Below are 14,230 nucleotides of genomic sequence, written 5' to 3' on the forward strand. Positions count from 1 at the left end.
CTTCCAGGTATTTGTAAAATTATGATTAACAGGAACAGATACAGGACTTAATCATTTCTTGAATTGCCTTTCTTTTTCACTGTCTAAAAGCTTGGAGAATTACATATAGCCTCATTAACCTCTGAGTAAAGCTGCTAACAAGACAGGGAAAGAGGAACCCTGCTCAGCTCCATGGCAGATGTGAGCACCCCATGGAGGGGCAGCTGAGGCAGTTGCAGTGCTTCACACCCATGCCATGGGCTTCATGTCACCAGCTTATGGGTGGTGGCACAGGAACTCAGAAGATTTGGATTCTCACTGTCCATTGAGAATTACTCCAGGGTGGAGGTCAGAGCGTCCCAAGTGACATTGCAAATCCCAATCTCTAAGTGTCATTGGTGCTGCTCGAGAGTGCCATAAGGTGACTTTCAGGTGCACGGCCCTCCATACAGTGCAGGATACTTTAACTTCCAGAGGATCACATGCGAGCTAAGAGCATGTTCAAGTGCTTTGCAAGATGCAGGATCACAACAGGATACAACAACTGCTTATGTAAATCTCTTCAGTTACCAGGCAGGGGGATGAAAAACAGCAGCAATCCCATCACACCCCACACTTTCCTTTCTCCGGAGCATTTTTGCTTCCTCTTTCCACTGCTGGCAGACCCAAAGGTCAGAATCTCAGGCCTTTTCTGCTTACAACTCATAGTGGATATAGCAGTTCCCAAAGTTTCTCTGCTTCAGTCCACTGTGAACTTTTCCAAACCAGGCACAAAGGACAAATTAACTGTTCTTTTTGGGAGATCTAGCAGTCAGAAACTCAACTGCTTTGAAAACGGAGCCAAAACAGTTTAGCAAGTAAATAGTAACACCATGGGAGCCCGCTAATCCCCCAAATCTATAATAAACAGATAAAGTTAATAAGATCCAATAATAGAGAACAGCCCCATTAAAGTTTTAAAAGCACTATCTAAACATTGCACACATTATTTACTGAGTTCCTCGCTGAATTCTCTGTATGGAAGAACACCAAAATTCATTATCTTTGGGTGCAAAGCTTAGTAAATCCAATGGTAATTAATCTCCATTTACCCTCTGTGTCTGTTTGTGAACAGACGAAAAGTTCATTGAAAAAGTTCTTTCCGGAGGTCTGAAAGAAAAGCAGAGCTTTGATAAACAAACAACAACAACAAAAAAGCCCCAATCACAGCTCTCCCAAAGGAAAAGAGAACCGGCAGCCAGCGCTGTGTGGTGCAAGCCAGGTGCTCATTGCAAATTCAGTAGCATGCACTGGCAAGTGTCAACGGCAGAGAAACCGAAATTACTGAAATTCTTATGCCAGTGTAATTTGCTGAAGGCAATGCACCGAGGGTTAAGGAAAATTGTGCATGTGTTGAGGATTATAAAACAAATTAAAATGGAGGCTAACAAAAGGATTGCAATATTTATGCATTTCTTCATTCTTTTCATTTCGTGGTGCTCAATCAACTTCAGAGTCTCTTCAGGCGGTGTGGGGACATCGCTATTGTGTGCATTCATTTGCTCTTTAAAAAAGGGCTTAGGCATATTCAGCCACAGAATTCAACTGCTTCTAATAATAATTAGCTGTGTAATAATTAAACCACTGAATATTTACATCCCACTATTACTTCTAGTCGTGTGAACTTTGATCACTGATGCAAAAAGTTCTGACGAATGCACTGCATTTATCTGCTTCAATTTTGATATACCAGCCCATTTTACTACATATTCCTCCACTTTCCTTTAAATTTCTACATCTGTGTATCCTGCTTGTGTAGAAGTAGAAATGTCCTAACCATCCATGACTTACTGCAGTAGAGTCCATTACATGCTATAACGCACTTAATGTTTGATATCCAATTTAACTCAACAAATATTTGAAAGAGTTTCTAAGTTATTAAGCACCTCACTCTGTGATCATCCAGCATGGCCCAGTAACCAAATGGGTTATCATTTTGTGAAGTGGGAAATGAGTCCCCTATGAGATACTCTGCTGGCTCTGTAATCCCAGCCCGGTGTTAGCAAGCTCTGATGTGAAGCTGGCTACAGAAACAAATGCATGTGTACCTGTACTTCTGGACCAGAGCAAACAGATTGAGCTGTAGGTGTCCTTGTTCATCACAGGGGAGTAGGACTAGATGGCCTTTAAAGGCCCCTACCAACTCAAATGACTCTATGGTTCTATTCGATGTCTCTGCCCCACTGTACTGTGGCTGATGGCTGGGCTTCAGCCCGTGTAGATCATAACCTATCTGTCTGCAGAAGGGAAGGGAGGTTGGAGCCTCAAGAAACAAAAGGCACTGAAGACTTGATTGCAACCATATTTCCTATTGCCACCACAAGATTCTCCCAAGTCCATCTGCATGGACTTCAGACCTCTGAGATGCTCCAGGCTTGCTCGAGAGATGACCAGGATGACCACTGTCCTTCAAGTCACTACATAAACCAAAGGACAAAAAGCTTCCAACTCACCTCAAAGACTTGCAATTAAAATGTAAAACAAATGACAGATGGGAGCAGACAGACGGTGGAGTGGAGGGTAAAAAAGGAGGCAATATTAGTGACTGACAGGCAGGGGGCTCAGCACATTGGTAGCCTCACTGCTGTCATGATGGGGTATTTTTGTTTGTTTTTTTACATATTAAGATTGCGTTTGGAGAGCTTTAGATTTTACATTCAATTTTTTGGCATGTAAGCAGGGAGTCACTGACAACTGTGAAGCAGCTTGGAAATGAATCATCAAATAGAATCATGGAATCATTAAGGTTGGAAAAGACCTCCAAGATCATCCAGTCCAACCATCCACCCACCCCCCACCATGCCCACTAACTGTGTCCCTCAGTGCCACATCTACATGTTCCTTAACACCTCCAAGGATGGTGACACCACCACCTCCCTGGGCAGCCTGTTCTCTTTCTGAGAAGAAATGTTTCCCAACATATAACTTGAACTCCCCTGGCATAACTTTAGGCCATAATCTCTTGTCTTAAATGAGATCAGTTTTCAACCCTCTTCAAGTAATCTCTTTACTTTCTTTTGGAAGGTAAAAATGTAAGGGCCCAATTCTGATTGTTATTACACACATCTGTTTGTTTGAATACCTCCGTTATCTGCCACAGAGCAGCACCAGATTAACACCAGTGTCAAGATCAGGATGACATCAGTTTTACAACACTGTAACCGATGATTTAAAATCTCATTGTTTTACCTTGAGAAGGATTTCGTGTACACAAAAAGGTCAGAATCTCTCTCTTTCTCTGCTGTAAGAGCAGGTCAGGATCTGAAGGATTAAGTCTGTATTCCCAAGCAGATCCCTCTGCAGGATCAATAAGTAACCTGACAGTGGTAATTGAGATTACACTTTATGAATGGCATTATTAGGATTTACATTCCAGCTGCAGCTATGAAGCAAGTCAGATGAACAAACATAATACCCAGTCCCGGTCCGCTTCCCTTACTCTGTCATTTTTATAGCTCTGTGCACGCTGCAGGTGCTGATAGCACACACATCTAACTTAATCCACGCGCCCACCTGATAGCACCAGTGCTGGGAGACACTGCCTCCAGCCATCATTTCAAGCCTGGTTAGAGGAGCAGAATGGAAACATCAGCTAAAATCCTGAAAGTTGCATTTTCTAAAGCTGAAAACAAAGTCTGTTTTTGTTTTGTTATCTACGCTGTGATTTTCCTTTAAAAGTAGCATTGAGAAATGCCTTAGAAAGACCAACAGTAATGCATGTGTTCCTCAGTGATGAGAAGCATGAATGGATGTCCACTGTCCCTCATGAATCTTTCATTCTATAAACTGCCCATTAGCAGTTTAGTGTAATGAGGAGACATATGAAGTAGGTAGATCCTTCTTTTTTTAATGCCCAACTTATTAGGCAAGACAGAAAAGAACTGAATGAAGGTGGAAAAAAAAAAGTCACTGCCCTGGAGAATTACAGCAGAGCCATTTGCTGGCAAATTATTATTTAAATCGCTTTCCTAGCTTTTAATATTGAAAATACTTTCAATCACCGGAGAGCCTTTAATTTAAGATAGTAGACGGCAGGGATGTGCTTGAGGAGACCAGACCAGCTGATCTGCCCAGCACTGGGGCCAGACCAGATGATTTCTCAGAATCTTTTCTAGTTTTGCATTTATATGCAACAACTCTGGTCTGACTACACCTTTAAAACCGCATACATTTGAGATACATGAAGATGCCACTAAGAATTGCCATTGAATTCCAGTTCTTCCAGTCCTGCGATACAGTACAATGGGTCTGCGTGTGGTGGTGATGGACTGAAATCAGAAGGATTTACCCAAGCTGGTTACCACATGGGATGGAGGAGCGACCAAATGAAACACAATCAGGATTCAGTCTATCCCTCAGGACCACGCAGAAATAACAGCACAGAAAGAGATTTTGCAAACAGAACCATCACCGTATTTCTCAGCCTGTGGCTCTTCCCCACAGGAATTTAAGTTTCTTTCATAATGAGGATTAATGGCAAAACCTCTACAGAGAGCTCGGAGCAGGAGAGGCCAGCAGACAAGTGCAGCCGTCACTGAGCTCTGAACACTCACTTTCTCTTTTACAGCTTTTTGTCTCGGTCCGCACCGAGAGGTCTCCCACCCTGGTGGGGCTGTGGGGCACAAAAGCCCCTCTTTGCTTGTCCATGTACCCCTTGTTGCTGACAGCACCATGCCGGGGTACCCACCGGCAGCATCCCTCCCTGTGCCGCAGGTACGCCTTCCGACAGCCTCTCCCCAGGGATCACACACAGGCACACAGACACAATGAGAGCCTCTGACTGGAAATCCAAATAGAAATATGGCTGTCTGCTCCAAAAAGGCAAACTCATTGACAAAAGTCATCTCTGTCGAGGAAGAGCGATGGGTTACTCCCCTCTCAGAGGCGACCGCTGTCGCTCCACTGCTGAGTTGCATTCATGAGTTTTGAGAGAGAAAAGAAAGAGACAAAAGCATGGCAAGCCCCCTATTCACAGAGCTAGCCCCGCACCTCCCCTTCCTTTCCGTGGGTAAAAGCGGCTTTAAAAGACATTAACATCTTCCCCTACCTTCGTCCTCATCGGAGACAGAAGCCCTTCCATGTTGTTCCAATCCTCATGCCAATCCTCGTCTCCTAGCTCAGCCTTGTGGTGCCGTCCTCAAGCATCCCACATGAACAAGAGCATCTCAGGGGCTACGGCCACCCCCTGACGGCAGCTCGTCCGTCCGCTCACCAACTTGCAGCCCTCGGTCGCGTGGAGTGGGGTTCCCGGTGAGACCTTCCTCCCTCTCTCCCTCGCTCTCCTCTCTCCCTCCCTCTCTGCATAATCTGCCTGCAGCTATGTTTGTACCATCGCGGCTGACAAACGAGCCCAAGCCTTACGTAATGCATTCAGGACAAGCCATCCCAGCCCAGCCACTGGGATCGGGTCGGGCGGGAGGGGAATGGGACCAGCGCTGCCTATTGTGCCTGCCGGCTTTTGAAGCCGGGCTTAATTTGGCAGCATCTCCACGCGGGGCTGACACTAGCTGGGAAATCACTGCTGAAACTTCGTCATCGTGGAAGGGCTATGGATTCCCTGGGATTTACTTTTCAAAGGTGGTATTCCTCATCCCCAGCACTGCTCGGGGATGCCAATGGTTGGAGCGTTTTCTATTGGGAGTGTTTGCTGTCGGCGAGTGACCAAACCCATACTGAAAAGGGAGTTCCCATCAATTGTCAGCCAGGGAATGAGAGGAAGAAAGGAGAGGGAAACAAAAGAAATATCGTCCTGCAAAGTTGCTCCGTGAAAGATGTTTGCTGAATGCCTTTCTATTAACATTTTAATCCAGATCAGAGCATGCCTTTGTGGACAATACTTAATTGCCCCTCCCAGCTGCATTTTGGTTTCCATCTCAGGGTGATGCAGAGACTGAATCTCTTATGGGGAACAGCCTTCAGACCCACACCTTACACACTCCAAACACACAGGCAGTTAATCCATGGTGCTGGAGCACAGCACCCCATCCCTGCAGGTGTTCAAAGCCAGGTTGGATGGTGCCCTGGGCAGCAGGATCTGGTGGATAACAACCAAACCATGGCAGTGGGGTTGGAGCTGGATGGGCTATAAGGTCCTTTCCAACACAAGCTATTCTATGATGCTATGCATCTAAGGTAAAACCCGTCTGAACCATTGCTCAGGGCACACCAGCTGCTTCCCCAGAGCCACCCACTTCCTCATACAGATGGAAATGAGGTTTCCCTTTTCTGAACTAGAGAATAACTTTCCGCATAGCAATTGCTGTTTGAAAATGAAATAAAAACATCTTGTTCCACCACTAGAACCTGGTTCTTGGTGCTAGAAAATGACTGCAAGGGTGACAGGTAGAAATTTCTAATGCCCTCTATCATTGGCTCTTCTTTGAGGCCCCAAAATGGCACAATGAAGAAGAGGTGCCATATGATGAAGTCAGTGGGCTGAGATCCAGCAGATCCAGTTAGACTCCTGACAGTACAACCTATTCTTTGAATGACTATAAGGATTCACTTCATTCAGTGAATGCCATCTAACACTCTGCTCTCAAGTCCAAGCCAGAAACCTGCAAAGCAAACCAAAGACAGGCTCCTTCCCATGCTACTTCACCCCAAATTTCCAAAGACCAAGGAACATTTTGTCCTGAAGTCCTGCATGGCTCCTCATCACCATAAGGCTCTCATTTTTCTATGGTTTCATGCTTTTGGGGGCAGAGATCACCTGTGATCTTCACACTCCGCTTTGGCTTCTAGAGGCTACACCCAAATGAAGAGTCTGCAAAGATTGTGCCCATGGTTGTATACATGAATGCAAATGCTGTGATGAACACTGAGAAATAAATAACTTCTGCCCTGGGAAACCCTAGTAGAAGTTGGATTAGATGATCTTTGTGGCCTATTCCCACCTTAATGATTCTATGATTCTAAGTGCACTCAGATGGATGAGAATGTCCAGCTCCATACAACCCTCTTCCTCCCTATCTCTCCCTTCCCATTTTTTCAACCTTATAGATCTCACAGTTTGATCACTTTTCTCTTATTATGCATTATGAGGTAATAATGGGGAGGTGGGGAGGGAGGGGAAGTGCCCCCTTTTTATCATTATTATTAATTTCAAAGTAATTATCTGTCCTTGGACAAACTCTGCTCTTTATTAAATGTGAAGGAATTTGATCATATAACACTGAAGGCAGTGATAAGTTTTCCTGAGCTAAAGAGCCACTGCACAATTCTGGCAGGCTCATCTATTTCTTGCTGGGTGTATATAGGTGTATTTTGCTATTGTTATTTACAGGACTTTAATGAGTAGCCAAATAAATGGCTGCAGGAATTGTAGGCTCTGGGAAAATAGAGTGGTTGTGTTTTTTCCTGGTGTACAGTGTGGTGTCAGATGCTGGTGTGAGGTTCACAGGTCTGTGCACCTGTAAAACAGCCTCATCTCCAAAACATCAGAGGAATCTGACACTCAAAAGTGTCAAAAGGAGCGGAGTATTTGGGAATCTGGGATATCTTAGGCCACATGGGCACTCAATAATGCAATATAATAACATGGATGGTGCATCCATGACAACATGAATGCCCAATTCTTTGCTAAAGATTGGTTCTGCTTTCAAACCAGGCTAACCCATGGTGCCTCATGAGACTTCTGTGTTATCTCTGTTTACAAGCAAAAAAATAGATGATTTTCCTGAGGGCCAGAAGGGTAATTCTGCCAGAGACCAGAAAAGCAAGCCAGGGCCTTTCTGGTTCAGCAGCACTCAAAGACTCTGATGTGAATGGATCAGGGATTTGTGCTGATAGTGCATGAGTCAGAGCAGAGCCCAGCTCAGCAGGATGGGCAGGAACAGGGAGGAGGACGGAGGAGGCTGTTGGAGCAGCATCCCTGCTGAGTGTGCACACCTGGGGACAACCACCCCTTGTTCTGCCTCCCTGTTGCACTTCTGAAGGATGCTCGGGGTTCCCGGGATGGTTGTGAGACCCTAAATGCGACCATAGAATCATAGAATCATTTGAGTTGGAAAGGACCCTTAAAAGGCATCTAGTCCAACTCCCCTGCAATGAATATGGACACCATGTTCCCTTTCAGCAGTGGAGCCACAAAACCCAACTGGTTCTTCCTGGGCACATTTCACTGTGGCTCCTCAGAAAGCAGTGGTGCTGATCAGATCCAGCAGGTGGAAGAGCTGATGTGACAGCAGGTGGATGGGGCCATGCAGCACATTTCATGCTCCTTCCAGTCTCCAAGAACCAGGCAGAACTTGAGTTCACTGTAGCCACCACAAGAGCAGGACCACCACCCTCTCTGCATGCACCCAACCTGTTTCATGTTCAGGGCAACATCTTTGCTGCTCTGAGAGCTGGAGATATGCTTGCTTGCTTTGAAATGAAAGCTTCATCTGCTGCAGCTGGCAATAGAAGTGCCATGATAGCATGTGCCATGGCGTGGTAGTTAGTTCCTCCCCTGGGATGCCAAACACGGCAATGCTCAGATTACCATGGACTTGTTCTACAGCCTCTGCTCCAGTGATTTTCAGATCAAAGGTACTGCAGAGGCAAAAGGAGCATGTGAACACTTGCGTTCCCATCCTCTCTCTGGGGAGGAGAGCATTGCTTGACTCAGAGTCTGGTCAGAAACACCCAGTGTATCTCGAATTATCTATCTGAAAAAGAGAGGGCCCACTTATCTGGTTTGCATAGACATTGCAGAGGTTCATTCTGTAATGGATTCAATCCACCTCATGCTAGAAGAGGTGTGCAAACTGAGAATATAATTGTGTAAACTAGGAATATAATTGATCTTGGCTCCTTAGCTAATCTGAAGACTGAGATATGTGCCTTGAAAATCCCTCATACTGTCATAATTTGAATGTCTGCTGGTATCCAGATAGCTGAACATGGTAGATGCCTACCTTAAAACTGGAACTCTTTCTAGGCTCTGCTGGTTGCATGGCCTCACCTCCATGGACTAGAATGAGAGAAGAGATACTGGTATTTAGTCAAGTAGACGTAAGTGTCTGATTTTCCATGTCTGATTCTGGAGCTGAACTTTGCTCCAGGTACCCAGTAGTGGGAAAAAATGGTCAAAATTGTTATAATCAGTGCTAGGGTCTTGGTCAAGGGGTCTAGAAGCAGCCAAACCCCATGGTGTATAACCTGCAGCTTTCCTCCTGTTCAGCTGCTGTGGATGCATCCCAATCCGAATAAAACTTTGGTAAATTGAAACCTCTCCTACACTTCGGGGTGGGGATCCCAACACTGATACACTGCCTGTAGCCATCCTGAAGAGCAGAGGGAGTCTGGATTCAAACTCAACCTCCATTTCTTTCAGATGCAAACTACAGCCATCTCCTCCTGCCTACTCACCTCCAAAGCTGCTGCTGGCCAAGATCTCTCAACCGATGGCCCCATTTCCCTTTCAGGGCACAAATCTCCCATTTGGTGTTACCAAAGTCTATTGTTGCCTCACTGACCTCAAGCTGGTTAAGCAGTTATCACTCAAAAGAGGCAATTGAGGGGAAAGAAGCAGGACACTGCCTGTTTTTGACCCCTGCCCCGTCTGCAGGTAATGTCCATGACACCAGTCAGGACTAAGGGTGTTGCCCTGGCTAAGCCACAGCCCTGTAGTCTGACCTCACAACCGGCCACTCCATCCGATGAACAAAAGGGAGCATCACAATGTTGCCATGGCGACTTCCCCACCATCCGAATCACTATGGCATCATTTAGGGGAGGGGGGAAACATCCCAGGCATACACAGGGGCTCTGCTGAAAATATATTTAGAACACGCAGTGTAGGGAATACTAATGAATATTTAATATTCGGAATGCCTTCCATGCTCGCTTCACTTTTGTTGCAGACTTTCCGTAAGTGCAACATTTGCCTCTGAATGTTATGAATATTGTTTCTTCTCTCATCAGCTATTCTCCAGATTTACCCTTCTTTTCTCTTCTATGAATAAAAGTCAAAAGCAGCAGACAGGTCTGAAAAAAAGTTGCGTGGGTAACTAACTGGGAGGGTTGCTTTTAGACTGTAGCTTTTACAAGGCCATGGATAGAATAACAAAAGCAAACCTTTCCGGGGTTGCTTAAAACAGTTAAAAATAGCTGCTTTCAGCAATTAATTCTCTGTGCTGTGAAAGGAAAAACAACACACCACTCCTAACTGTGCTTCATTCATCTAGGCAATACTCACATGTGAAAACGAAAAAGAAAAAAAGAAGCAAAACCACCCAGACTCCAAAATTCCGAACGTTTTTTGGGGGTGTTTGTTTTATATGGCACACTGCAAACAAATACAAAGGTGTTGGGCATGGCGGTGACTGGCGCTCACCACTGCCAGAGCTGCGCCCCCTGCTTACCTCTGGGTGATGAGCACACTGATTGCAAGGGGATGTGCTGGGAGACAGCAAAACCTTCTCTGGTTGGGGTGGAATGGATGTTAGGTGCTTGCAGGTGCTGCTTGCATGTATATCCCTGTACTCAAAGTGTGCATGGGTACATTTTGATGGTTGGGTGCTTCCTGCCTCAGATGGCAGTCTCCTTTTCAGCTACAGATTACATTATAATTGGATTTTACAAAGTCATCTTTCAATTCTCACTCTGAGCTCATTTCCCAGCATATATCAAGCTTCGTTCTCATAAAGACCATCTAATCAACAGCAATTTTTGGAGTCAAATATGATCTTCTTGCTAGATGGTGGAGAGGCGCAGGGGTAAAAGCTGCCTGGTTCCTGACAGCTGATCTGTGGGTTCCTGCAAACAGTGTCAGAATTGTTTGCCAGCTTACCCTCCGATGGCTCCAGTTGTAGTGAGAGCTGGAAACACCAATTACTTTTTTACAAAGCTCATCTTTAAGGCTTTTGTGACCTACTTTTTCTGGGACAGTTATGCCCTTTCCACAAAAGCAAAGCAGAATGATGAACATGAAGGTCTCAAGGCACGATTCAGATTACTTAAGCTGCCTTTCAGATCTGGAAGGCAGACACAAAGATCACATCTGGATATCTTTGGTCTCTGTACAAAATTGAGAGAGAAACTGACAAAGCCAGTAGCATTCTGCCCTGCTTAGCACTGCTGCCAGGCTCTGCCCATCGTTCTCCAACAACTGGGAGGCATTTATGATGTAACAATGTCCTCAACTATTATTATTTTGATTCCTGTTGAGTCAATGTTGTAGTTAAAGAAGGAAAAGCCGCTTCTTGCCCATGTGAGTAGCTCACCCCAATCCCCATGCATAAGGGACCCCAATCCCTTGCCACCAACTCAGTGGGGTCAGCAGAGCCAGGCTCTGGTTTGTTGACATGGACAAGGTTCTGACCATTCCATTTCCCCTTTCCATCCCAGCGCACCAGTTCTTTGAAGACCTACAGATGAAAGAATAGAGCTATGGAAATGACTTACAGATTAAAGTAATGGCTGCTGTACGGAGCTTCTGCACCAGCAGGAGAAATGGCCTCTGGCTCTCCTGGCTCCCAGTGTGCCCAACCATGAGGCTGAGCTTCATGCTTCATCTTCTGACAAAACATGCTCTAAACGTACAATGGAGCTTTCCTCCCCAGGCAGTAACCTGTACTGTATTTTCTTTTCTCTGCTAGGTGTATTTGCTGTTCTGGGTGTTAACAGCCAAAACACATACAAAGCCTTTTACTAGAGCATTAGGTCTGTGCATGCATTTTCAGCAGTCAGATAGATGATTTATTCATCCACTTCAGTAACCATTCAAACAGGGCACAGCGTTCACTACAGTGTAGACAGCAACAAACACTGTGTTTGGTTTGCAAGAACAAATAAGCAGAACAAGATAACAGAAGTGATTTTTCCAACGTAAAGGACTCTACTGCCATCCCTGTGAAAATCTCTCTGTCAAATTAAACACTGTTTCCCCAAGCTGTAACTCTGGAAAAGCATGGCTGTTATGTTCTTGGTTAGAAACCTGATAATAGCCACTTTGTGCCTGCAAAAGCACAACCCCTGATGGAAGGTGACTCCCAGATACTCTGCAGACACACATAAGCAGCTCTATAGATGTCTCTGTGTGTATGGGGAGAGGAGTACCCAGGGAAACAAGGGAGACTATTTTCTCCAATGGCGATCCCATGCTTTCTTCTTTTTTGTGTATTTTTATCTTGATTTATTCAAATCTTGCTAAGCTCCATTGCCTTATGGCCCATACGCTATTTGTAAGTTTGGAGTCATCCCCATCCCTGGCAGATCCATCTTCTGGGGGAGGTGATACCCATCCCTCTTACAGCCCAAGTGGGGCCCTGCCAAGCCCTCCAAATAAAAGCTCAGTTTTTCTGATGCCAACAGCATGTGACTGCTCTATTCTGCAATGAATACTTCTTGCTGCACACATCCACCTCCTTCATTAGACACCTGTAAGCCCCTCTTTAAATAAGTTCTCATCTATGAGCTCCCAAGCTCTGTGAGGACTCCCAGTAGCTCACCAGCTATCACCTGTCATAATTTCTGAGCAAATTTCATGGGCTTTGGGAAGAAGATGAAGGCTACTAGGTAAAGACATGCAGATGTCAGGAATTGACTTTTGCTTTTTTGCTCTACATTCCAGAGTCCATTCAGGTAATTTAACTTTTTGGTCCTCTCAAGCCTTTTCACGCCTTAGACTCATCTCTTTGGGAAAAGGGACCTGTGTATATGAATAGGTGCTGGCCCTGTTTGGGTGCTCCTCTCACTGAAAAAAGCCACAGTCACACAGATGTTCTTTTATTAATGCTTCTCATTCCAGGTCTCCCTGCTGTCTCATTTCTCCATCTTTACTGGGTTAGTGGGACATTTATCTATCTCTCAGAATGTCAATAAAGATGTAAAATAATGATGCAGGCACAGCATCCCCAGCCAGGCACAGGAGAGCTTCTACATATAATGAATACTTATCACCAGCCTGTTTTCAGCCCAACCAACAATCCCCACTTACATCAAAGCCTCATCTCAATTAATATTTGATGCTGGGATTCATTCCACTATTACATGCTGTTAAAATTCAGGGACCCCAGTTTTTCTTCAGCTGGAGACAACAACAAACCGCGCAGAGCAGGGTCAGCCTTCAGAGGGGGGATTTGTCTCAGCCAACTTCAAATGTCTGCACTACGGCTGCCTCCAGCTCAGCTGGTTCATTATCATTTCTTTATAGTATGTGGAGTGAACTGGCACTTCTAAGGCTCTATTTTCCCTTGACCTGTGTTAGGGTAAGGTGATGCGTGTCCTGGCTGCCTAACAGAAATGCATTTTTTATGTTTCCCATGTCACAATCCTGACAGAAATAAGGATGAAAATGTCTCATTATGCTTCCTGCTCATTATCACACGTTAACCCTGTGATTGCTTGTCTGAGTTCCTTTGCGCAGCATGGAAGGTAGTTACTGGGCTAATGGATCCAAACTTCTTAAATAAAAGCAGACTGTATGTGCATCTTGCTGCAAAAGATTGAAATTGTAGTTTGAGGAGATGGTCTCAAAACCAAACAAGTTGCCTGAATCCTGCTTGCTGTACATGATGCGTTCAGAGATAATGCACAGCAGTTCAGTAAGTCGATCAGCTAATTCAGTTCATACTGAAGTCTTAATATCACCTGGGCATAATGACTGCCAGCCACCTCATTTTTCTGAGTGTTTGCTCACCTGCTTTTTATCTGCTATTATATTTGCAAGGTCATTACCACTTCTTAACAATCCTTTTCTCTTTAACTTACTGTGCTTCTTAAAAACAATATAAAAGGCAATTCAGCATCCTTCAGCAAAAACAATTCAAGATTTAAGGAAGGATCAAATCTAGTCAAAGAGAGAATTCCACTGTGGGGTGTTATCTCCTATTAACTTGATATAGATTAATGTTTGTATTCTATTTGCTCTCACAGGAGCTATACAGGTGTAACCCAAAGTATGTATCACGTGTCTTCCTCTAACCACTAACAGGTAAAAATCTCCCACAGCTCCCAGGGGTTTGAAATTCCTCAGACCAGAAGACTGAGCTTGGATACCCTCAAAGCGCTGTGGCTGGGATTGCTACAGATGTTGATCTTCAAAGCATCATCACAATCGATACAGCCGGTGCTGGTGGTGAAGTCATTGATGATGGAAAACAAAAGCCAACCTTGTGACAGTATTATGGCATTTCTTCTGTGTGGCTTGTGCCCTAACACACATCCATGGGGCAGGGGCATGCTTTGTGCCCTGGCCAGACCCAGAAATTCCTGCTGAACATTT

General features: G+C 44.9%; 1 protein-coding gene across 4 annotated transcripts in view; it reads right to left on the bottom strand.

Moving 5' to 3' along the window:
- Positions 1 to 14,230, bottom strand: part of FRMD4A (FERM domain containing 4A) — a 326,160-nt gene that overhangs the window by 244,319 nt on the left and 67,611 nt on the right. The window contains exon 1 of one of the 4 annotated variants that reach the window (XM_015873053.3): positions 5,066 to 5,674. The exons of the other annotated variants lie outside the window; for them this stretch is intronic. Coding sequence (XP_015728539.1) covers positions 5,066 to 5,098 — 33 coding nt within the window. The 5' untranslated portion in view covers positions 5,099 to 5,674. Of the gene's footprint in view, positions 1 to 5,065; positions 5,675 to 14,230 lie in introns of those variants that run through there. 4 annotated transcript variants of the gene reach the window in all.

This window comes from Coturnix japonica, chromosome 1 (assembly GCF_054131305.1).
Source record: "Coturnix japonica strain WE chromosome 1, WE-NBRP24, whole genome shotgun sequence".
NCBI lineage: Eukaryota > Metazoa > Chordata > Aves > Galliformes > Phasianidae > Coturnix > Coturnix japonica.